The sequence below is a fragment of the Octopus sinensis genome, linkage group LG8 (assembly GCF_006345805.1).
Source record: "Octopus sinensis linkage group LG8, ASM634580v1, whole genome shotgun sequence".
Classification (NCBI taxonomy): Eukaryota; Metazoa; Mollusca; class Cephalopoda; order Octopoda; family Octopodidae; genus Octopus; species Octopus sinensis.
In genome coordinates this window covers 91,784,031-91,811,541 of record NC_043004.1, presented here as the reverse complement: position 1 = coordinate 91,811,541, position 27,511 = coordinate 91,784,031, and the positions used below count along the sequence as shown (strand labels likewise).

At 35.8% G+C, this 27,511-nt stretch overlaps 1 protein-coding gene across 2 annotated transcripts in view; it reads right to left on the bottom strand.

Moving 5' to 3' along the window:
• LOC115214877 overlaps window positions 1-27,511 on the bottom strand; it is a 134,366-nt gene that overhangs the window by 12,627 nt on the left and 94,228 nt on the right. For both annotated transcript variants that reach the window (XM_036505590.1, XM_036505591.1), the window contains exons 2-4: window positions 25,973-26,052; window positions 13,100-13,240; window positions 4,832-5,065 (exon numbers count right to left, since the gene is read on the bottom strand). In XM_036505590.1, the coding sequence (XP_036361483.1) occupies window positions 4,832-5,065; window positions 13,100-13,240; window positions 25,973-26,052 (455 nt within the window). The remainder of the gene's footprint in view (window positions 1-4,831; window positions 5,066-13,099; window positions 13,241-25,972; window positions 26,053-27,511) is intronic.

Genomic DNA, 27,511 nt, shown 5'->3' with positions numbered 1-27,511 from the left:
TGATGCAACTGTTTCCCTGCATTATGAGGTCTAGTTGTGTTTCCTCAGGCGATATATAAATATTGTCTCCGTAAGTTCACATTCTCTACTTCAAGAAAATCGTCTCTGTCTTTCGTGGCCTGAATTTAGTAGTTTATCACGGTGTAATGTTGCTGAAGGACCGTTGCCATACTGCTTTGAATGAGTAGATGTAGTGGGATGGCGATTCTGCTACTGTTAAAGTGGTTACTGTTTTAAAGGGATTGGCATTTCATTTCTTAGTACTGTTGGTTTGTTCTGCATGGCTGGTTACACATGCGATTGTTCTTAGCCGACCTTTACGAATCAGCCTATACGCACATACATGTGGATGTATATGCTCATATATGAGCAAAGGCGTAAACTTACTTGACTGACAACGGGTAACAGAGCGAAAAATATATGTGCCACTTGTTCAAAAAGCATTTAATTTTTTTTCAGTAACGAATAAATTTACAAGAGAATTTCGTTTAGATTTCTTGAATTCTCGCCAAACTTAGGATCTCCTAACGATTATTCACAAATATTTTGTTTTATATTTGTTTTCTAAACAGCTTGAGAGTTCAAAAAAATTAAGGATTTGTGCACGGTATTCAGCACATCCTTTAATTAAACACACACACACACACACACACACACATACAAGTATATAGTTTATTGAAATTCGAGTTGCGAGAAAAATATTGAAGTTACATAAACTATTTGTTCTACAATATGTATTGAGCGCTACATTATCACATTCACTCACCAACACTGAATGTTCATATATATATATATATATATATATATATATATATAACTTACTTGGAAGTGGATGCGTGGCGTTCAATCATATAATAACAAATTAATAAGTAAAACATCTGCATACATACATATATGTACATACCTACATTTATATGTATATATACATGCATATATGGGTACAGGACACCAAATAAACGTAGAGCACAACGAGAAACGAAAACATAAAAACAAAAACATGGAATCGGACTTCTTCAAACAACGAAAAAACAAGGTTGAAAAGGAGCACACGAGTTGATATGTACAAGGAAAATAAGACAAGGTAGAAAATGTTAAAATAATTGTATCATGAAGAAAATTTTAGTAAAATGCTGTTCATGATAACATTATTTTAGAATTTTCTACCTTGTCTTATTTTCCTTATATATACGTAAATATCGTGGTCTGAGAATGGCCGGTATGTGACTATGTATTTGTGTATTTGTGTGTTTGTTCATGTTTTATATGTGTTGTATAGGACATCCTGACGAGGGGAGTGCCAATTTTAAGTACTATTTTAAGTACTGATATATCTAGTATTGATTGGCACATCCCCGAAACGGCCCGTAGATGATGGACTTCTGTATATCTTATATTTTTGTAAGCTTGTATGTGTATAATATTTTATGTACTATTTGCCGGAATTTTACTCGTATCTTGATATGCTATATTTTTATTTTATTATCACTATATTTATTCCTCTTATTCTAACAGCTTTAAGCGTGTTATATGCAAAATTTATATTTATATTTATATTTTTTATATTTATATTTGTACTTATATTTTTATTTGTATTTGATACTTATATATTACTGAATTTTAAATTTCTAATATGTCGGATTGTATAGATATAAACTAGTATATAAGATTTGCATGCGTTTCGTCTATCTTTGAATTTTGTGGTGTTCCTGTGGTTGTTGCTCCTATTGCCTCCCCTTGGATAAAAAAGTGTATACAGCTCATTGGAGCACTTCTATTTCCAGTCCGTTGTATATCCTGAGTGTTGTTGTCACTCAAGATATAACTTTATATTTTGTAATATATATATTATATATATATATATATATATTGAGTAGCCCGTCGTTGCGGGGTGATTTAGACAACGGATTGCCTTTATTTCAATGTTTTTATTCCATTTCAGACCATGTATCCCCAGCGGATAGGCCTCTTTATCAGAACGGATTTCTGCGTTATTTTGGTCAATTTATAATGTAAATGTAGTCCTTTTAATTTACCATTTGGTGCATAGATGTAAAGAGTGTACATACTTCCTACTCTTGAACATGAAACGTAAAGCCGACCATGGGCGAAGCAGGGCTCTTCAAGCCGGCAACCGAAAATCTTTACCCTTGCGATTTATTGTTGGTCAATGCAAAACTAAGACTCACTGAAAATTGAAGTCGTTGGAATTGAAATAGGACATTGACTCTTGAGTCTGTGCGCTTATCATCTAACGGCTCTCGACAAATGTGATATATTTTTATTGGATATATTTTTACAATACACAAAATGTTTTAACAATTATTTTATACAATTCCTAATAATATCTAATTATAAAAATATAGAAGGACTTTTTAAAACATCAAATGGCCATGGAGGTCCACACTAATAAAACAGGAATCAAAGGGGGACTCGTGTCGTTTACTATCAAGTTTGTTCCTTCTCTGTTCGGATGTTGCCTGAGTTTGCCACTGATGCTTTGCAAGGATCTTTCGACCCTGTCGCTTTAATGAATTTCCTTGCACACATGCATACACACTCTAACGTACACACACACACACACACACACACACACAACACATAAACGTGCGCACTCTCAGAGTGGACAATATACATGTGTTGAGAAAAAGTGAGAGAGAGTTTACAATAAGAAAAGAGTGAGAGAGAGTTTACATAAAGAAAAGCTTAAAAGACAGAGAAAGAGGGAGAGAAAGAGAGAGAGAGAGACAGACAGACAGACAGACTTTGAAATTTTAAAATTAAGTGAAATTTTTCAAATTTGGTATATTGATTTAGAAAAACGTTACAGAGGTTTAAAGTTTGATCATTTTAACCTAATCAGAAAACAGGATTTGGAAGTAAATTTCTGATCAATTGAAACCCTTGTTATCGTAACCAAATAAGGGGAGGGAACTTATTTAAGGACTTCTTTAATTAGTGTTTCCTTTCCATTAGACTTATCTTTTGCATTATCCGAGAGCGTTAAATATAAAACAGTGTGTGTGTGTCTATATACATGTATATACATGTATATATATATATATATATATATATATATATATATATATATATACATATATACATATATATATCATCATCATCATCATCGTCGTTTAACGTCCGTTCTCCATGCTAGCATGGGTTGGACGGTTCGACCGGGGATCTGGGAAGCCAGAAGGCTGCACCAGGCTCCGGTCTTACCTGGCAATGTTTCTACAGCTGTATATAAGCGGATTGTTGAAAACAATCAACGTTGTAAGGCAGCTAAATTTGCTGGGAAACTCCAAATCAGTCGGAGTAATATTGTGATGTATGTCCATCAACTTGGCTTCTGTAGCAGTGCAGCTAGAAGGTAACGTCTTCTACCAGCAAATATCCAAAGACGAAAGAAGTGGGCAAATGAAATGATAGAAAGATCCATAAGGTTCTGGGAAACAGTCATCTTCTCGGACGAATCAATATTTGCACAATTCTTAAACAGCAAACTGGTGTGGTCTGGAAACTGCTAAATCAGGACTTTGATTTAAATCGGTTACAACCAATCGTGAAACACGGCGGTGTTTCAATGATGTGGGTAGCAATCTGGTGCGCTGGTCGTTTAGAACTGGTGACGTGTACTAGAAAGACGAACTCGGAAAAATATATCTTCATCTTTCGGATGGAGATTATTTTTTTTCCTCTTCCTCCAATGGTCATATTATAAGAAAAATTATACAACCATGGAAAATGGTTCTCCGTGACAAACAGCCAAAAAGACCAATGAGTCGCAAGTGAAAAACGAAATCAGAAGTGTACTTTGGCCAAGTTGATCTCATGGCATGAACCTCATTGAACGTATTTGGAGCATACTGGACGCAGATGTATTTTCTCCACTTTTCTCATGTTCAGATGATAAGAAAAATGACTCATTCATGGAGAATAGTGCTCCGTGCCAAGCAACCAAAATGACCAATGAGTCGCAAGAAAAGGGAATCAGAAGTGTTCTTTGGCCAAACCGATCTCCTGATATGAACACCATTGGACATCTTTGGGACATACTGGATAAAGTAGTGCAAAATAAGCGAAGGAAACCAAACTTTGTTCAACATGATGTGTGCTGCTTGAGCAGAAATTCCATAAGAGAAATTTCTGAATTCATTAGTATGATGTCCAAACGGAATAAATCTTTTAAAAACTGCACAAGGCATGTCTACAGAATACTAGATTTGAGAGAGGGGGGGGAAGACAAAGAAATAAAGAGAGAGGCAGACAGAGGGAAAGAAACAAAGAAACAAAGAGAGAGAAAGGCATAGAGAGAGTGGCAGAGACAAAGAAACGGAGAGAGAGAGAGAGAGAAGTAGAAAGATTGACAAGCCGATAAAGAAAGTGTGAGAGAAGATTAAAGAACTTTAATGAGTGTTTACTCATACACACACACACACACACACACATATGTATATATATATAATATATATATATATATATATATATATATATATATATACCGGAGTAAACACATAAATGTGAAACAAGGTGGAAAAAAGAGTACTCAAATACCAGTGGTAGAGTAATATGCTTTATTTACAGCAGCAGAAAATTCAACAAAACCTGTTACTCTGAGTTTCCCGTTGTCGTTCATCGGACAGTTTTTGCTAGTCCGATGAACGGCAACGGGAAACTCAGAGTAACAGGTTTTGTTGAATTTTCTGCTGCTTTAAATAAAGTATATATATATATATATATATATATATATAGATATATATATATATATATATATATATATATTTATAAATATATTTATAGAACTCATATTTTAAAGTGTTTTTCTGTTTACATTTCTTATCGTTATCGACTCGGTTAAAAATCTGCATATAATGCAGTGTAGTCGGTTCATCAAGGTAGACCATCCAAAATGGCGCTTGCTTTGGATTGTCGTTAGTATGGCTACAAGAATATTCTTTTTTACGTTCGTCGTAATAAGTACAAGTGAAACCATCCACAGCTTTTTCAGCGACTCCACCATAAGCGGTACTACTCTGCTTGACAATGCGTTTTAAAGCTATATTTTCTGAAAAGAAAAAAAGAAATTAATTTATATTACACATGTACAAACATATGTGTGTATGTATGTGTGTGCTTGCATGATTATTATTATTATTATTATTATTATTATTATATATAATAATAATAATAATAATAATAATAATAATAATAATAATGATAATAATAATAATAATAATAATAATAATAATAATAATAATTCGTTCGTTTATTGGCCACAAGGGCTGACAAAATTCAATTAAAACATAAAGGGACAAAACACAGGACGAAAGTTACAAAAGGTTTTGTCAGTTTGAAAAAGGTCCGTGTACAAAAGTACAAAAGCAGGATAACAACGAAATGTAAGTAACAATTAAAACTCTCAATAGGGGGAGGCGCTTCGAAAAGTTACTCGTGGAAAAACCTATAAAAGCCACGGGAGCCTGATCAAAAGTGGGGTAGAGAGCCCCTTTCTACTTTTATATTTCCTTTTAATTCTCACAGGTGTATCCTCAGAATTGGTCCGTTCATACTGGCCATTCTTGCGACATTCACCTACCTTTCAATAAACTTGCTACCAGACATCACTTCCCTCTCTACTCTTATCTTCCTTTTCAAGTGAAACTTGAAAAAGCTGATGAGGCCTTGGCCAAAGAGGAAAGTGTCTGACCTTAGCCCTTTCAAACGAGTCCACCATATCACCTCTTTCGCTACAGCCACTAGGCAAACGAAAACTGCCTTGCCCTCCCGGTTAAAGGAGGTCGGCGGGGCAATCTTCACTATGGATTCAGCTGATAGCCGGATCCTTCTATACGCGACAGTAGCTGTTCGACATAAATCCATAGTTCAGCAATACTCGGGCACTGGACGAGTGCGTGAAGAACGGTTTCGTCGTCCTAGGCGCACCTCGGGCAGGCCCGTCTGACGGCACTTCCGTGCCGGTAGAGTTTATCCTCAATAGGCAGAGCCCCTCGGTAGCACTGCCAGGCGAGGGACCTTTGGAAATTATCCATTGGCCCCGGCCCGAAAGTTCTCCCGAACAGACTGTTTAGCTCGTTATCGTCAACGCCTAGAGTTTCCCCGAGAACGTCGTCGCACTTTTCTTCCACTAAACCTCTATAGAACGCTAGAGTGGAACCACTACCGATCGTATAGCCCGCCTGGTGGAGGGTGGAGAGAGCTTGACGGCACTCGAGGTGCCAAGTGCCCTTTCTCGGTCTGTGTTTGATCCAAGACTGCAACTCTGTCAGAGACGAGCTGCGGAAAGTCGCGTCTGACAAAAGATGACAACACCTGTTCACCGTCTTGGAAACACTTGAGATGCCGTAGCCTGAGCGCATGTCTGTGCATCAGTAACCACGGCATGCCAAGGCCTCCGTTCAGCGGCCGTTGACAGCAGATAGATCGCCTGACCAGTGGTACCTGACCCTTCCACAAGAAGTCAAAGAGGAAGCGCACCAGCTTGGCCAACCAGCGGTCGTGACAAGGGACGACGGTCAATCGGTAATAGATGACGGATGCGATGTTCGCATTCGCCACCTCCGCTCGACTTTTCAAGGACAGTTTCCTCTCGGCCCATTTCTGGTTGAGATTGGAGGTCTGGACCGAACCAGACCCCGAGCAGTTTAACGCGCCCGTCTGTCCAGTGCCCTACGACACTGTTGGACGGTATGGACTTGCCTCTCCAGGTGTCCAGTTGCAAGCCCGCGGACTTTTCCGCGTTAATCTTTGCACCTGTTACCGCTTCGTACTCGTTTAGTGTCTCGCCAATAAGGTCAATGTGCCTGTGGCTCAACACCATCACGGTGACGTCGTCGGCATAGGCAGACACGCTGTTTCCACCTCCTAGATCGCGCGGGATACCCCTCAAAGCCTCTAGCTTGCGCAGTAATGGTTCGAGAGTCAATACGTACAAGAGGGAGGCGAACCGAACGCGAGATGTCAAACGGCTCCGAAAGGTGACCGTTCACCCGTATCACTGAGCAGATGTTGCTGTACAAAGCAGCGATCCACCCGCGGAAGACTGGACCGAAACCGGCTGCCATGAGAATAGCTGCCAGGTATCGATGGTCGACTCTATCGAAGGCTTTACTCTGATCTAAATTGATCAAAGCCCCACCCGCACCAGTGTCGTTACCCACCCTCTCTATGATGTAGCACATGAGATGGAGATTATAGTGTATCGACCTGGTCGGCACGGCGCATGTCTGCGCCTTGTCAATCAGCTTATCCACGACAAGCGCCAATCTCTTGGCTAGCACCTTGGCCAAAATCTTCAACTCTGCATTGAGCAGTGATGTAATAATTTGAGGGAATATTATTCCTAACTTACAGGGAAAACTTCAATTTAGAAATACTAAATCAAATTTTCACAAAATATAATATATATATATAAATTAGAAAAAATCCACCTTTTATCAATTCAAAATGAACAATTAAATTACACCATCTAGAAAATTACATATAATAGAAATATTAAATATAAAATAACAATAATATACCGATGATTAAGTAATGTGCAAAATAATAAATAAAACGTATAATAAAATCTTTAATATTATTAATAATTTTAACATATATTCCTTTCTAGATGGTATAGGAATATCCTTCAAAGATGAATTCCAAAAGAGTGGTTCTATTTTACCTGTAAGTTCCATAACCGACGATAATGAATTCATCTTTTGGAATTCATCTTTGAAGGATATTCCTATACCATCAAGAAAGGAATATATTTTAAAGCTTATTAATAATATTAAAGATTTTATCATACGTTTTATTTATTATTTTGCACATTACTTAATCATCGGTATATTATTGTTATTTTATATTTAATATTTCTATTATATGTAATTTTCTAGATGGTGTAATTTAATTGTTCATTTTGAATTGATAAAAGGTGTTTTTTTCTAATTCATATATATATTATATTTTGTGAAATTTGATTTAGTATTTCTAAATTGAAGTTTTCCCTGTAAGTTAGGAATAATATTCCCTCAAACTATCATTATTATTATTATTATTATTATTATTATTATTATCATCATTATCATTATCATTATATATATATATATATATATATATATATATATATATAATATATATATATATATATATGGGTACAGGACGTCACCAACATTAAACAACATGAAATGCGTAAACAAATGAGTTCAATACACAAACAACGAGAGAAAAAAATAAAAAACAGGACAAGTAGCACAAAGAACGACTCTTCATCAGCCGACAACTGATGAAGGCTCGTTCTTGTGCTACTTGTCCTGTTTCTCTCGTTGTTTGCGTACTAAACTCATTTATTTTCGTATTTCATGTTGTTTACTGTTATATTTGCCTCTCTATAATCTTAGGAACAATATATCTTTTGGAGCTAACGCGAACAACCCTCTTGCAAATTATGATGGTACCGTACCTGTAAGGAAAAATATTAATGTAATAGATGATACCACTACCACCAATACTATTACTATTGATAGGAATATCGCCAATAACGATAAATCAAATCATTCGTTGAATTTGGGATTGGATAGTAAAAATAATTGTAACACTATTAATGGGAATAGTGTTACAGACATTTTGGACAATGTTAGATTACCCCAACCTGTTGATAACTGTAATTGCAGAAACAGAAATAAATGTGTGTTTGGTAATCGATGCCTCAAGAAAGAGGTAGTTTATCAATGCACTGTGGATACACAATTTAGCAGTAGGGTATACATCGGAGCAACTATGAATAGCATGAAACAGAGACTTAATTATCATAGATATACTTTTATAAATAAAAATAGGATGTACTCTACGGGGTTAAGTGCGTATATTTGGGAACTCAAAAGTAAGAACTTAGATTTTAAATTAAATTGGAAAATACTAAATTCTGCACCTGTATATAATAGAAAAAATAAAAAATGCTCTCTATGTATTAATGAAATTTTTTTCATTATCAAAGCTGGTAGGCCTATTATTAATAATATTAATGAAAAAAATTATTTTTGCATTCATAAACTACAGTACACTTTCTCTAGATTTAAATAGAACTTAGCTTTTCTACTAGTAATATTTTAACTTTCCTCTATATCTAATTATACTAGTAGTCTTTTACAATTTTGAAACATGTAACTTATAAATTTATAATTTTATAATTTTGTAGCTACACATATATATAAAAATATATATGTTCTGTATTAATTGTTTTTGGTTTTTGGTTTTTTGTCCTGGTTTATAAGGGAAATACACTGTGGCATGAAAGAACATATACATTTTGGTATATACACAGAAATAGGATATTCTTGGGGATTTCCAAAATTGCAGAGTGTGTATAAGTATCATAGTTAGAGAACCTGGTTTTAGATACTGTAATACTAATATGTAATAAATGAGAGTCTATATTGAATATTGTTTGTTTTGGATGAGTATATGGGTTTTTGCAGGTATTTATTTGGCAGTCTTATATATTGTATATTTAGTCTATCTTTGTACTCATCTTAATTTGTATCTTATGTTATTTATTAATAAATCTATTCATTTACTTACATTTGGCTTTATACATATTAGCAGTCTTATATATTTAGTCTATATTTTTACTCATCTTGATTTGTACTTTATGTTATTTATCTATTTATTTATTCATTTATCTATAGGTAAATATTTACATAATAGTAGCCTATATACTAAGTTTATATATGTACTCCTTTCAATGTATATTTTCAGTTTATTTTATGTTATTTATCTATCTATCTATTAATTTATGCATATGTGGATATATACATATTAGCAGTACTATATATTAGGTGTACCTTTGTATTTATCTTAATTTGTTTTCTATGGTATTTATCTATTTATTTATTCATTTATTTATTTATATGTAGATATATACATACATATCCATTATTTATTATAATAATATATATATATTTATACAAGCTTTTACTTATATTTTCATTTTAATTTTAATTATTTCATCTTATTTTATCTTATTACATTTTAATTTTAAGTAATTACAATTATTAACTTATAATTAATTTAATTTTTGCTATTTGCTTATATACTATTTAATGGTAAGTCCTCCACTGATATTATTTAATGCTAAATCCTGTTAATTATTATATATGTATTTATGTGTCCACTGTTGCTTAAAAAAATATATATATAAGTACTACGAATGTTTGCACGCACATCATATGTGAAAATATATGGTGTGTATGTGTATGTCTGTTGTTACACATGAGTATACATATGGACATGTAGATGTGAGTGTAATTCTATTAGTTCGTTGGTGAGGGTTTAAATAGAAAAATATTAGTATTGTAATAGCATTGGATTTATTACGTAGGGATGATATCTGTTTATGCTATAAGGAGTTATTTTGATTATATATCTTAGAATATTAGCGTATTTTGACTTCTTACAATTAATCTCTTATAATTTAATTATTATAAACCGTTGTTAACTTAGTATATATATATTTTTATGTCTCTTGATAGTCAAACAGAAATGGGTATTCTATACTTTATAATTTAGCGATTGTTTGAATAAAACATAGCGGTTAAGTTTGCGGACTTTTTAGTTATAAAATACTATGTTTACGAAAAATACGGTGTCATATGAATTATGTACCTTATAAAAAATTACATTCTCTATCTGGATATAATTATAGGTATGTTTGCATTTACTGTTTTATGGAAATATGTGAGTGGATCTACTTAGTTAATACCACAGCCATGGTGTCGTTTGGGATGGCTTGATGTCTGCATACATGTATGTGCAATCGGTTGGGTTCCTCTGTTTTGCATGTGTATAGTTGCGATTCTACCTCTTATATTATTTATTTATTTATTTATGATTTGGCTGTGTATGTGGCTATGTATGTGTGTATGTGTGTGGGTGTGTGTGTATACATATAACTATGTATGTGTGTGCGCACGATCTGTGGATGTGCGTGTGCGTATGTGTGTTTCTTGGCTAACTAACCGTAAAATTTCCATTGTGATTCAAATTTAAAACTATAAGCCAATCGAATCTATCTATGAAAATCAATACCAAGCGGACAGATGAATTCGACTTATTGAGTATATATGTGGATGTCCGCTTGCTTTACATGGTACAATCATGGTTGTTATTATTATTATTATTATTAATATTAATATTAATTTTAATAGACTGGACTGTTAAATATATATGCCTGCTTTAAATTTAAATGTGAGTGTACATGTATTTCCTTGATGTTGGATATAGAACTATGAGTTCAATATGGAACATTATTGTGTTTGTTAATGTATATTGATATATATTGTTTATATTGTATTATTGTGTATATATATATGTGTAGAATTATGAGTGTCTATGCACACATTTTTATATTTATATGTAAATTTTTTTCATACTTACATTAAATTCTCTGAAGAGGCCGTGAGACATTCTTGCTAATGTCTTATTTATACCTGCTTTATATGGCTAATAGGTTAAATGGGACATACCTGTCTTCACGGCCGAAACAGCTGTCAGCTACAATGTAATTGTATTTTCTATTTCTATTTCTAGTTATATTTGTAATATATTATGTATAATGTCATTGCTGTTGTGTAATGGTTTAATAAAGTATTGAGTGGGTATTATCTGATGGTTGATGATTGATTTAGATATGTTTCTCCATTTTCTCATTTTGTATATATATATATATATATATATATATATATATATTATATATATATATATAGATAAATAGATAGATAGATAGATATGTATATATGTACGTGTAAGTATGCATGTGTATATATATGTACGTATGTATGTATGTATCTATCGATCTCACTATGTCTCTCTCTCTCTCTTTCTCTCTCTCTCTCTCTCTCACTCTCTCTCTTATATGCGGGCGCGCACACACACACAAGTGCGAGGCGTATTTGTAGACACATGATTATCACAATATTACTCTTTCGAAACCAATGAAAGGATCTTTTATCTCATTCAGATCCCACATACCAGATAAAATGCTAATACGAGAAATAAAAGTACATGACGTCATGTTGCAAAGTATTTTGTGCACAAAATCCGGATGTAATTGGAAGCTTTTGACAAGAATATTTTTGCTCACTATATATGTATATTCTTTTATCCTTTTATACGTTTCAGCCCTAAAGCTGTGGCCATGCTGGAGCACCGCCAATGTAATCACCTTTTTAATTGCAAATCTTGTTATTGTTTTTCGGTGAAGGAGGGATTTCGACACTGGGGCCCTCTTTTGAGTTTCATGCCTTGATATAGGTTCATCGGGGATCTTGGAAAAACAAGAAGTCAAGATGTGTCTTGAAAACACCTACTCCTACTCCATAAAGATCCCTCAGATATTTTGGCAACGCATTAAATAGCTGTGGGTCCTTGAATCCTGAACTATTGCAGTACATGGTCCTCACTCTAGATGGGATAGCTGGGACCTTTGGAACAGTGCAGTTCGGGGGCTAGTATAAATCTCGATAACAATGTTTGGAGCCGGCCCCGCCAGGAATTTTTTGTTTGACTGACACAATCGATTCTGTCAAGCATTGTCTTTTTTTATGATGATAATTATAATAATTATGCGTGCGCGCGCACACACACACTTATGCATACATGCATATAATATATATACATACATACATGTATACATACATATATATATATATTTATTTACATACATACATACATACATACATACATGCATACATACATACATACATACATACATACATACATACATACATACATACATACATACATACATACATACATAGTCTTGACTATTGAAAAGGTTGCAAGACGCAACGAAAATTTTAGGAAAATACAAATAAGGAATAAGTGGAAATTTTACCAGTGAATGTGTTAAATTATAAGGCACAAAATGAAAATGACTCTCCCCAGACACAACAGAATATGCTTCAACACACGAACACACATAAAGAATCATGCAAACCAAATCCAAAATGGAAATACATTAAGTATGTTGACATCCTCTCTACAACGTGTTATTTTTTTCATGTGAGCATATATGCAGTGTATAAAAGAGTAAAATAGTTACGTCTCTGGCAGACATGTCCGTCCCAACCATCTGCACAGCCTGAATCACATTCGCCTGTTGTGCTATTGCATGTGGTTACATCTTCACAGTGACATATATATTGGCATCTAGGACCGAACAGTCCCGAACTACATTCGTGAGCTGTTAAAACAAGGAATAAGAAGAAAATATATTAAATGGTGAAACGTCTGTGATTAGTTATTTTGGAATATAAACTTCATATTGTGAATATTTACAGTATTTGTGTCTAGACTACGTTTCTAACGGAGAATTATTACATATCATCATCAGGTGTTATATTCTTGGATATGTATATGGTATCAAACAGGTGTTGAAGAGAGAAAATATTTCTAAACTCTTCCTAGAAATCCTTTTGTCACCTAAGCCACTGACTCATAGACACCTGATGACAATCGGTGATGGAACCAATCAAAACACAGTGTAGGCACAACAAATACTGTAAATATACACTGTTATAGTGAGGTTAATAATTACAAAATTTATAAGTTTACGAAATGGAGTGTTTGATAATATCGCAAATTATCCCAAAAGTGAAATTTATGTGTTTAATTCTGTATAAAAGAAGACACATTTTTCGTTCCCAAAACTACATAGTTTCGTGTATCACACACAGAAAAGCGAAGTGTAATGTTTTAGACGAGGTTTCCTGTCATTCTCTGTCCATATTCCAGTCAACATGTCTTCAACTTGTTCGAATCAGTTTGTCTTTTAGGATTAATTTGTCCACATTCTGAACGTACTCATTTCCATAAACTTTATTGGATGATTTTTGCCGATGCATTTCATCACTAGTTTCATTGTACCTTTCTCTCTTTCCTTTACGTCCTCTTTAGTGATGCAAGAAATTTAGAGACACAGACTCAATCTGCCGCCTATTTTAACACAACTTGACTCAAGGATCCCTTTAACAGAATACAATTGTTTGCTAACTTTCAGGTTAACTATCGAAGGGTAACTTCACAGATACCAGAGACATGTAAAAGGATTTCCTTCTGATTATATCAATAATTGTGAAAGAATAAAACATAAAAAAAGAAAGAAAACTTGGCTGGTGAATTTACAGATGTTATTGGAAAGAAAAGAGCATGTACCGATGTTAGCAATCACTGCTTTTACCAGGTTTTAATATTATTACTGCATCAAACATTGGCACAAAGGACACATTTCGGGAAAAGGTATAATCGACTAAATCGACATCAGCACATAGCTGGTACTTTATTTCATAAACTCTGGAATGATAAAGGCAAATATGACAGAGCCAAAGTTAGGAAATTTTGTCCACCATCTTACTGTAGCCACACTGCCTACCTCTACCTTCTTCTCGTTCTTCTATCCCCCCCTCAACTCATACTTCTACAACTACTTCTGCTCTTGGTACTGCTTCTGATACTACTATTATTACTGCTGCTATCACAACTACTACTACTACTATTATTATTACTACTACTACTACTACTACTACTACTACTGATGATGATGATGGTTTCGAATTTTGCCACAAGAGCAGCCATTTTAGGGGAGGAGATGAGTCGATTACATCGACCTCAGTGTTTCACTGATACTTAATTTATCGACCTCGAAAGGATGAAAGACAAAGTCGACCTCGGCGGAATTTGATCTCAGATTGTAGTAACGGACAAAATACCTATTTCTTTACTACCCACAGGGGGCTAAACAGAGAGAGGACAAACAAGGACAGACAAACGGATTAAGTAGATTATATCGACCCCAGTGCGTAACTGGTACTTATTTAATCGACCCCGAAAGGCTGAAAGGCAAAGTCGACCTCGGCGGAATTTGAAATCAGAACGTAACGGCAGACGAAATACGGCTACGCATTTCGCCCGGTATGCTAACGTTTATGTCAGCTCGTCGCCTTCCTAATAATAATAATAATAATAATAATAATAATAATAATAATGATAATGATGATAAATGTAATAGAACTTTGGGAAACAAAAGTTTAATATAACACATTGAAAAACATTACAATTAGACATAGGTAACAGTAAAACAGAATATTAAAATACAATAATTATTAGAATACAATAAAAGGAAAATTACAGTAAATAACAAAAGACAGTGAAATAAAAATAAGAAAAACAGCACGAAAAACAATTAGCTTGTAGCTTACCATCGTAAAAAAAAGTGAAAGTAAATTGTCCTAAAATATGAAGTTAGCGACAGAAACCGGAACTGACAACCGTGACATACCAGATTTCATAAAAAGAATAGAAAAAACTCCTTCATTATACAACATCCATGCAGCTGAGGTACACCGTTCTAATGCCCTATGCCAAGCAACGAACACTACTCAGAAGGCAATTCAATGACTTGCATGTTGACGCATGACAGCCATCAAAGTTGCAAGTTTTAATGCAATAATTCTGCTCGTTTAATGAACTGTAGTGAAAGAACTGTTGGGAATCGGTGGCATTGTTCCTGGGCCCTCGCTCCAGAAAAGAACCATTCGACCCAACAAATACTAATTCAACAAACGCACATGTAGATAATGATGTGTCACATACTTTTTTAACATGAAATCATGGAATATCACGCTGCTGCACTTGCCCTTACCTCTGCAACACCACCTGCCTCATCGGCACCCATTATGGACCCTATCATATCACCGACTCCTTCACCTGCACTTCTACCAATATCATCTACTGCATCTTCTGCTCTCTCTGCTCTTCTCTATACATCGGGCAAACAGGACGCCGCTTGGCTGACCGGTTCGCGGAAAACCTCCGAGACATCCGACTCAGCAATGACACCCTGGTCTCGCGCCACTTCCTTTCTACCGGACACTCTTTGCAACACCTGTCTCTGTTCGGACTGTCCTTGCACAGGGGCCATCCTGACTCCCGTTTGCGCCGTGAACAAGGATTAATCTTCTCACTTCTCTTCTTTGTCCCACATGAGCTCAACTCTCCTCCCCTCTTCATCCAACCTCCTCTCCTCTCCTCTCTCCCTCTCACAGCTACTTCCTCCCACCCACCTCTCCTCTCTTGCTCCGACTCCTACTTCTCTTCACTCCTACTCTCCTTCTACCTTCTCTTCCCTCCTGCCTACCTTCTCCCTTCCCCCTCTCCCTTCATCGTCACCCTTCCCTCGTAACCCCCTACACAATCCAACCCCACTTTCCCTATCCATCCCATCCCATCCCCACTCCATCCCTTACACCCACTCCCAAATACCTCACATCTACCCCTACCTTCAGCCTACCCACATACCCCACCTCTACCCCCACCCTTGATTTCCCACTCTCGCTTCTCCTACATCTCAACACCATCACGCCACACCACATACCACTACACTACACACCACCATACCACACAACACCATATCACATCACATCACACCACCACGCACACACTAGCACTGACCACTTCCCAGCCCCACATACACACACGTACACATACACACACGTCAAGGTCACCAGCCCTCTTCCACACGCACATAATGCTCTCTTAAACATACGCACACGCCCCTTCATTTTGAGATTACCACTACTTTATTATCTCCCCTTCTCCCTAGCTCTCCCGTGTGACCCCTCTGTCCGGCATTCGCCATGAAAATCGCTAGCCACTACACATTCTTTATTTTTTCCTCGTTTCTTTCTATGTTCCTTTCTGTGGAAGAGCGTAGGCTCGAAGCGTTAAAGACTTTCACTTCTCGAGCATTAAACTAATACATCTGTTTGTTGTCTATACCACCTGTCTTCGTCTTTTAATTTTTTTGTGAATTCTCCCCACCCCTATATATATTATATATATATATATTTATATATATATGTTTTTTTATATATATATATATATATATATATAATATATATATATATTATATATATATTATATATATATATATGTATGTATATGTATGTATGTATGTATGTATGTATGTAGTATGTATGTATGTATGTAACGGCAGAAATTGGAAGGCAAGATCTTTATGGGAATTCTGTCGAGGAGAACAGTGGCATATTTACAGAGTAACGGATATGTTGATGAATCTGTTCAAAAGGCCGGAATCCCCGGGATCCCTGGATGCATTGAACACTGTTTTTCGATTTGGAAAGCGATCCAGGATGCCAAACAGAACAAGAAAAGTCTGAACGTGGTATGGCTCGACCTAGCTAACGCGTATGGTTCAGTGCCACACAAATTACTAATAACAGCCATGGACCACTTCCACATTCCTGACAAAGTGATCAAAATAATGAGGATGTACTATGACAGTTTCGAAATGAGGTTTACAACTGGAAATCTTACAACAAATTGGCACCGATTGGAAGTTGGCATTGCTGCTGGGTGTACAATATCTGTCACGTGGTTTATCTGGAGTTGATTTTGAAAGGTGTAGATTTTTCGGAACAAATCGCCCATGTACAATCGCCTAAGAAAGCCTTCATGGATGACGTGACACTTCTAGCTACAGATAAACAAATCATGCAGAATGCCCTCTTGAGATTAGACGAACTTGTAAAGTGGTCAAGGATGCGATTTAGAGCAAAAAAGTCGCGTAGTCTGACATTTGTTAAGTGAGTGTAGAAAGAATTTAAATTTCGAATATCTGAAGAAAGCATTCCAACAGTCAAGGAAGAGCCCGTCAAGAGCTTGGGACGAGTATATGCTGGAACATTGTCAGACAGAAGTCGTGGGATTGAAATTATGAAACAGGCCGAGGCTGGGTTATCAGCGATTGATAATTCGAAGTTACCAGGTAAATATAAAATTTGGTGCTTGCAGTTCGGTTTGTACCCGCGACTTGCGTGGCCACTTTTAATATACGAAGTAGCATTGTCACGAGTTGAAAGGATTGAACAAAAATGTAATGTGTTCATTAGAAAGTGGCTAGGCCTACCTCGTATGTTGAACAGCTCAGCTCTTTATCGTAAAAGAGGTTCGTTGCAGCTACCAATAGCATCAATAGTCGAAATATATAAGTTGGGGAAGATACGGACGGTCATGATGCTGAGAGAATCGAAGGATATGGAAATCAGGCGTAACCCACCAGAGGTGAAAACAGCCAGGAAGTGGAAAGCAGAAGCAGAAACTGACAACATCTTGTCTTCTCTTACACACAGAGATATGGTGGGAGCAAGCAGAACCATCGGAAAGGACTTGGTTTTGGCGCAGATCAGTTCAGACCGTTTGCAAGCATGATGCCGAGTGAACGCAGATGTGTTGTTAGCAACATCGTCAAAATAAGAGAAGCAGAGAGAAGAGAGCTTCATTTGATCCGATGTGTTCATCAAGGTCAGATGACGAGATGGGAAGAACATGTTGTTGCGAGGAAGATAAGTTGGGATGAGATGTGGAAGTGGACAACATCTCGGCTGAGTTTCCTGATTCGTTCATCTTATGATGTTTTGCCATCACCTACGAATCTAGTAAGATGGAACGTTTTAGAGAATGACATCTGCAAATGTGGAAAGGTCGGTACACTAAAACATATTCTTTCCAACTGTTCATTAGCATTGAACAGGTACACATGGAGACACAACTTGGTCCTTAAGGTTATCTTCAATGCTATAAAGAACCAAATTCATCTCAACAACACTGAGGAAAAACCGTTAAAAGTACCATCAAGAGATTTCATTACCTTCGTGCGACCAGGTCAGCGGATCCCTTTCAAGAAAAAGATCAAGAAACTTCCTGAGAAAAATGAAAAGTGGAACGGCTATTGGGAGGTAACTGCAGATTTACCTGGGTGCCAGGTTTTTTTTCCCATCCCAGTTTCGAAAAAAACAGATATTTTGATGTGGTGTGAAAGAAAGAAAGTTGTAAATATAGTCGAGCTAACGGTTCCTCATGAAGATAATATGGACGCCGCTCGGGCTCGAAAATTGAACCGTTATGAAAACCTCCTCGAGGAATGTGAAGACGCAGGCTGGAAAGCGGAACATTTTCCTATCGAAGTCGGATGTAGAGGGTTTGTTGGACACAGCGTGAGACGACTGTTGTTATCGCTAGGCCTAACTCATCGTAAAGTCAATACCACCATGACTGATATCCAATCTACAGTGGAGAAGGCTAGCCACTGGGTTTGGTTAAAAAGAGACGATGAGCGATGGCTAGAGGTATATTGAGTTCTTCATAACCAGCTGATCTAGCAAACGGGGACTCATATCAGTGAGGGGGGGGGGCGGTGCGCATTGATGCCGTCGAGAGGTAGGCCCCGAAACGGCGCGCATTCTCTCCTGATGACTCCATACACTTGCTGGCTTCCGTATACGGAGCTTTTAACTGGTAGCACTTGCATGTGCAAGTTGTTTGCAAGACATTTATGAAATGTCGGAGTCAGCAGTTGTGACGATAAGAATTTGTTATTATAATTGCATACTGTAGGATGTGAAAGATGAACAATGCATGAGTTTTGGTGACGTAGAAGTGGTTAGAAAGGGTCAAGTGGTGAAGACATTGTTTCGGGTTATCTAAAGGCATCTGGAAAATGTAAAACTACTGTCAGAGAAAAACCATTGTTCCGCCTTGGGAAAAGTTCTGTAGCAGTGTTAATTTAAATATGGCTCTGGTGGATCGAATCCACTTCATGCATGCAAGATTCACTACATGTATGTATATATTATATATATATATATATATATATGTATATATGTATAAAAGCATTGCTCAGTATTCAACGTTGACATATACGTTTCCATTTATAAATACCTGCACACTCTCTCACACACATATATATGTGTACATATACATGTATATCAGTATACATAAATACACTAAAATACATATGAATTATATACACATACACACACATGCATACACACACACACACACACACACACACCACACACACCACCATATATATATATATATATATATATATATATATATATTATATATATATATCATTATATATAAGGGCTTAGTAAAATAAATTACTTTGCCACATACTGAACTCATTAGAAATAGCAGCTAAAGAAATTTCTTTAGCTATTTCTAATACTTAAAGAAGATCTCTCTCAGATAGTGTTTGCTCAAACCAACTCACAAAGGTATGGGGGAAAAAACATTAAAAAATCAAGTGCAAAGGTTATTTGAGAACGTACGTTTCTAGATTAGTCAAATCGACATTTCTTTCGTCAGCTCAGAACTCCTTGATTCGGATTTGGGAACACTGAAAGTGGGAGCATACCCTTTTGGCTTCTTATCACCTCTAGAATTCTGCTCGAACTAAAAGTGCTTTCAAATTCAAAATATGCAAGCGAAGAATTTCTGCTCTCCCCTTTCCACCAGCGTGGTTGAATTGATAAACACTAGTGTTTATCGGTGAAAACCGAAGCATTAAACAGAGAGAATGAATTATAATTTCCCAACAATTGAGGGTAAAAATTAATTAATTATTAATCAATTTCACCAAGTATTCAGTATGTAAAGGGACCATTTTAGGCGAATTCAAAATATTACATTATATATAATGACTAATCTAGAAACGTACGTTCTCAAATAACCTTTGCACTTGATTTTTTAATGTTTTTTCCCCCATACCTTTGTGAGTTGGTTTGAGCAAACACTATCTGAGAGAGATCTTCTTTAAGTATTAGAAATAGCTAAAGAAATCTCTTTAGCTGCTATTTCTAATGAGTTCAGTATGTGGCAAAGTAATTTATTTTACTAAGCCCTTATATATAATGTAATATTTTGAATTCGCCTAAAATGGTTCCTTTACATACTGAATACTTGGTGAAATTGATTAATAATTAATTAATTTTACCCTCAATTGTTGAAATTGTATATATATACATATATATATATTTACAAGTACAAAGTGAGATAGGGGTTATGAGTGTAATTTTTATAATTGTACTTTATAATCTCTGACGAGGCCTTGAGATATATATCTAAGTAACTCACTTTTAACTGCATATTACCTCAATACATCTGACTAACATAGGCAGAATGAAATACCTTTATCTACAGGCTGAAACACCTGTAAGATCCATTTTATGTGTATTATTTATATGGTATTATTATCTTACTTATTAATGTATATTGTTTCATTTTGTTGGATTTGGATGTTCCAATTTATGTAGTTAATAAATAATATGAATTGGCAATATCTGCAAGTCGATGATTGAAATGAATCTGTTCCTCCATTTTCTTATTTGTATTATATATATATATATATATATATATGTGTGTGTGTGTGTGTGGTGTGTGTGTGTGTGTGTGTATAGACACATATATCTACGCATATCTATATGCATACAAATATACGCATCCATACATACACGTAATAAGCGGTACCTATAATTTATTTAATTATTTAAGTAGAATTAATATTTGTTTAATTTAGAGTATGCTAACCAGTAATACGGAAAATTGATGTTGTACTAGTAAACAGAATAATATTTAGTCAACCTTAAAGACAATAAAACTTGGGAAAACCTTTAAAACTCTGTTAACTAAGTAGTAGAAGGAAATACAGTAAACTTTAAAGACGATAAAAAAATTGTATAAATTAATAGTATTGGGAAATAAAATTCTGAATACATAGGATAAATACAATAAAGGTTAAGGGCAATATAATACAAGAGACCTGAGTGACATATTAAACAAAAATTTTAATATGAAGTATGCAACACCTTAAAGATCATAAAAACATAGTAAACTTTAAAAGCAGTGAAATCTAAAATGAAATAAAAAGAATGAAATACAATAACTGTAAGATACTGTAAGAGACTGTAAGATACAAGAGTTAAATAATAAAACACACACACATAAAAAAAAACCCCAGAAAAACATTCGAAACAAACAAAATATAGCAATTAAAACGCATGGTAAAACAACATTGTAAAGTGCTGTGATGCAGAAACACGCAGATATAACTAATTTCATTACTGCAATTATATTTTTGTAATTATTGTGTTTAAATGTATTTTAATGCAATATATGGGGTTTTTCTTTATATTTCATTGTATTAGGTTGTGTCCGTAAGCGGTGTTCCAGTATGGCCTTGACCGGGATAGATAAAATAATCAAATGGAAAATAATTGTTTTTCCGTGTTTTGTTGATATAGTTTATCTTAGCTTTTCTTTCACTTCTTTCCCTCACTAAACTGCAGGCCTGCGGGGCCACAACTTTGAAGAATATTTAAGTCGAATAATTCAACTTCGGTACGTTTTTTTCTTCAGCCTGGTACTTCTCTTGCCAAACCGCTAAGGTACGAGGACGTAAACGCCCAGTACCGGTTGTCAAGCGGTAGTGGGGGACCAAGACAGACACAAAACCACGTGAACAGGCCGCGGTCTCAAAGCGACGAAAATATTTTGGTAAATTAAATTTAAATGTTGAAGTGAATCTTACGGCTTTTGTGTGTTTTAAATGGCTTATGAATACCTTCCACCCCCTGCAATTGTTATATATTTATATATATAACTATAGCCTCAGGCTGACTAAAGTCTCGCGAGTGAATTTGGTAGACGGAAAATGAAAGCCCGTTGTACACACACACACACACACACACACACACACACACACACACATATATATATACTCTCTTTTACTCTTACTCTTTTACTTGTTTCAGTCATTTGACTGCGGCCATGCTGAAGCACCGACTTTAGACGAGCATATCGACCCCGGGACTTATTCTTTGTAAGCCCAGTACTTATTCTATCGGTCTCTTTTGCCGAACCGCTAAGTGACAGGGACGTAAACACACCAGCATCGGTTGTCAAGCAATGCTAGGGGGACAAACACACACACACAAACACATACATACATATATATATATATATATATATACATACATATATACGACAGGTTTCTTTCAGTTTCCGTCTACCAAATACACTCACAAAGCATTGGTCGGCCCGAGGCTATAGCAGAAGACACTTGCCCAAGATGCCACGCAGTGGGACTGAACCCTGAACCATGTGGTTGGTTAGCAAGCTACTTACCACACAGCCACTCCTGCACCTTGGAATGGACATGAAGGAGTACATTTGAACAGTTATTTTTTAATCACAACAATTGTTTCCAGCCCATGTGGTTCTCCAAAAATACAAGTATTTGATCATGCAACTGTTTCCATAATGAGATGAAGTTGTACTTCTTCAGGTGATATTCAAGTGTTGTCTCCGTTAGTTTAAAAACTTCGACTTCAAGGCCATCCCATCCGTCGGTCTTGGTTTGAATTTTGTAACAGTTGGTCGATTCACGTCGTTTTCTGCTAGAGTATCCACCAAACACACTCTAGCAGAAAACAACATGAATCTACTACTGCTACAAAATTCAAACCAAGAACGACGGATGAGATGGCCTTGAAGTCGAAGATTTTAAACTAACGGAGACAATAGGCGCAGGAGTGGCTGTGTATAGGCGCAGGAGTGGCTGTGTGATAAGTAGATTGCTAACCAACCACATGGTTCCGGGTTCAGTCCCACTGCGTGGCATCTTGGGCAAGCGTCTTCTACTATAGCCCCGGGCCGACCAATGCCTTGTGAGTGGATTTGGTAGACGGAAACTGAAAGAAGCCTGTCGTATATATATATATATATATATATATATATATATATATATATCTTATGATAAAAGGCAGATTTTATCTGCCTCCCTTTGTCAGTTATAGAAATCTACAATATAGGATTTCTTCAATTACAATTTACCTAGCATTTTTAAGAGTAGAATGCATCGGGTTTTGCCAGGTCCCACATTTTGCGGTGCAGTTTAACCAAAACCGGGTATCTTATAGTCGTGATTCATATCGAGACCGTCTGGGTATTAGCGCGCGTCTACGATGAGTCTACGATTTAAAAAAAAATTTACATCAATTTTTCCCATTTTTAATCCATTTTTGACATATATAAGGGAAGTAACTCTCTAAAATTTATTATTAAATCTCAGAACGTAAAAAGCTACAGTAACACCCTCCCCCTTTGTGGTTAGCCATATTGAGATGGCTATTATACTTTACATCTCTAAAAATGCTTATATAATTATTTCCCTTACAAACCCGAGCAACGCCGGGCGATACTGCTAGTACATAGATAAGACAGTAAGGTGTGATTTGGGGGAAATTTGGCTGCTATTTCTACCAGGTCTAGCTACCATGTAGAGGTCCCCCTCATTGGCTCATATATATATACATACATAAGACAATGAGGTGTGATTTGAGGGAGATTTGGCTGCTGTTTCTACCAGGTCTGTTAGGCCTTCTCATGTAAACTCAAGCTTTCTCATGCCTTGAACATAAGACCAAAGCAGAGAATGTATTCTTTTATTCTTCTGCTTTTTCCAGCCATTGGTCTGTGGCCATACTGGGGCAATGCCTTGAAGAATTGTAGTTTAATGAATCAACTCCAGTTTTATTTTTGTAAGCATTGTACTTATTCTATCTGTTTCCTTTGTCAAACCACTAGGTGACAGGGATGTAAACAAACCAACATTCGTTGTCAAGCAGTGGTGGAGGACAATCACAAGCACAGACACGCACACACATACATGCATACACATATACCACATACATACATACATACATATATATATATTTGTGTGTATATATATATTGCAGCGTGGAAGGTGTTTGTAAGCCATTTAAGAAACACACAAAAAAACCGTTAGATTCACTTCAACATTTAAATTTAATTTGCCAAAATTTTCCTCGCTTTGAGACCGCGACCTGTTCACTGACAAAAATATCGTGCTAACAGGTCGCGGTCTCAAAGCGACGAAAATATTTTGACAAATTAAATTTAAATGTTGAAGTGAATCTAACGGTTTTTGTGTGTTTCTTAAATGGCTTATAAACACCTTCAACGCTGCAACTGTTTTCGTTCCAGCACACGATCTCAGATCAAGTCACTTGCTATGCAAGTACATCTCTGTAACTATATATATATTTATATATATATATGTATATTGGTAAAAACAGTAAGATAACAAAAGAAAGAAAGAGACCTCAATATATGTAATAGAGGAAATCTTTATATATAAAGTGAGGTTGTGTGTCTGTCTCCTACGATTTAGATTCCTAACTAGTCCCACATTTTGCGGTGCAGTTTAACCAAAACCGGGTATCTTATAGTCGTGATTCATATCGAGCCCGTCTGGGTATTAGCGCGCGTCTACGATGAGTCTACGATTTAAAAAAAAATTTACATCAATTTTTCCCATTTTTAATCCATTTTTGACATATATAAGGGAAGTAACTCTCTAAAATTTATTATTAAATCTCAGAACGTAAAAAGCTACAGTAACACCCCGCCCCCTTTGTGGTTAGCCATATTGAGATGGCTATTATACTTTACATCTCTAAAAATGCTTATAATTATTTCCCTTACAAACCGAGCAACGCCGGGCGATACTGCTAGTATATATATGTGTGTGTGTGTGGTGTGTGTGTGTGTGTTTTGTGTGTCTGTGTTTGTACCCCTAGCATTGCTTGACAACCGATGCTGGTGTGTTTACGTCCCTGTCACTTAGCGGTTCGGCAAAAGAGACCGATAGAATAAGTACTGGGCTTACAAAGAATAAGTCCCGGGGTCGATTTGCTCGACTAAAGGCGGTGCTCCAGCATGGCCGCAGTCAAATGACTGAAACAAGTAAAAGAGTAAAAGAGAGAATACTTGAATATCACCTGAGGAAACACAACTGGATCTCATAGTATAAGAGACTTGTCCGATAGTAGAAGACACTTGTCTAAGGTGCCATATAGTTGGATTGAATCCGGCACCGTCTGGTCGAAGTGCAATCTTTACTATATTAATGTTAATTTTGTTTATTTTGTTAGTACATATTAATTATGTTTTCTACATGAATTTATATTAACTAAATTAATATATATTAATGTTAAATTACATTAACTGGTTTCAGTATAATTTGTCTTACCTATAATATGGGGTGAGAAGACGACAACCAAAATGAAGTTAAGTTGATTCAATTTTAATACCATCATGGAATGCTCAGCTCTGTAAGAGAAGAAAGATAAAATTAAATGACGTTTAATGACACTACTGAATCGGTTCCAGGAATAACGATCTATCTACCTAGGGAGAACATTATATTTCCCTATCCTCCTCTTCCTCCTCCTCCTCCTCCTCCTCCTCCTTATCACGCGCCGGGCGAAATACTTAGAAGTATTTCGTCTGCCGCTACGTTCTGAGTTCAAAATTCCGCCGAGGTCATCTTTGCCTTTCATCCTTTCGGGTTCGATTAAATAAGTACCAGTTATGCACTGGGGTCGATGCAATCGACTTAATCACTTTCCCAAAATTTGAGGCGTTGTACTTCCAGTAGAAAGGATTATTATTATTATTATTATTATTATTATATTTTTCTTCTTATTTTTATTACTATTATTATTATTATTATTATTATTGTTATCCTGCACGCGTAAACGAAAGCAGGGCATTGTAATCACTAATCTTCGTCTGTTTGTCTGTGTGTCCGCAAAATTACTGGAAAACGTCTGAACGGATTTTCACCAAATTTAGCGACTCCGTGTGTGTGCACCTGCGCGCGTGTTTGTGTGTGTGTGTGTACAGTTTTCTAGCTGTATAATGCCTCTACCACCTTCGATACATTGTATATATATAACCTTTCCATGACAGATTCTGGGTAGTGCATGCTAAATCCTGACATTATTTTTCCTGTTTTCATGTCTGTTTTGATTAGTTCATTTAAGGTCCAGTTAAGGACATTGTAGTTGTAACTTATAACTGGGATGGCTAGAGTGTTGATATCTATTATCTTGTTTTCACATTAAGCTCTGTTTTCAGTATTAATCTAACTCATCTATAGTATTCCTTTCTTATCTTATCTTTCATCTGCGCGTGTTGTATCGTATCTAGTTCATTGATTCCTAAGTATTTGTATGTCTGGCTTTGGTCTAATTCTCTTATTTCGTTTGCTTTATCTAGTGTGATATTACTCTTAACTAGTTTTCCTCTTTTCAAGGTTGCTTTGGCACATTTTTCTAAGCCAAATTTCATGTTTATTTCTTTGATAAATCCATGTAGTAATGCCTGTAGTAATGTTTCCAGTTGTTTATCATTTGCAGCATACAGTTTTAAATCATCCATATACAAGAGATGGTTGATTGTTTTGCCGTAACAGTTGTATCCACATCCAGTTCTGTTTAGCATGTCAGATAAAGGTGTCAGTGCCAAGCAGAAAAGGAGTGGAGAGAATATTATTATTGTTGTTATTATTATTCGGTAGTTTTATTTTTATATCGTGCTTTCACTTCACTACCGAGCGCAGCTCTGTGTGCCTTGAGTATGTGCTGTGATTTGTTGTGATGCTCTTATGGTTACTGCATTGAAAGTGTTTTGTGTAGGATGTGTGCAGTACCCAATAGTGCAATTTTCTGTATGTTGTATATATTTGTAAGTCCTGGTGTTTTTGTTATATATTTGTCTGAATATT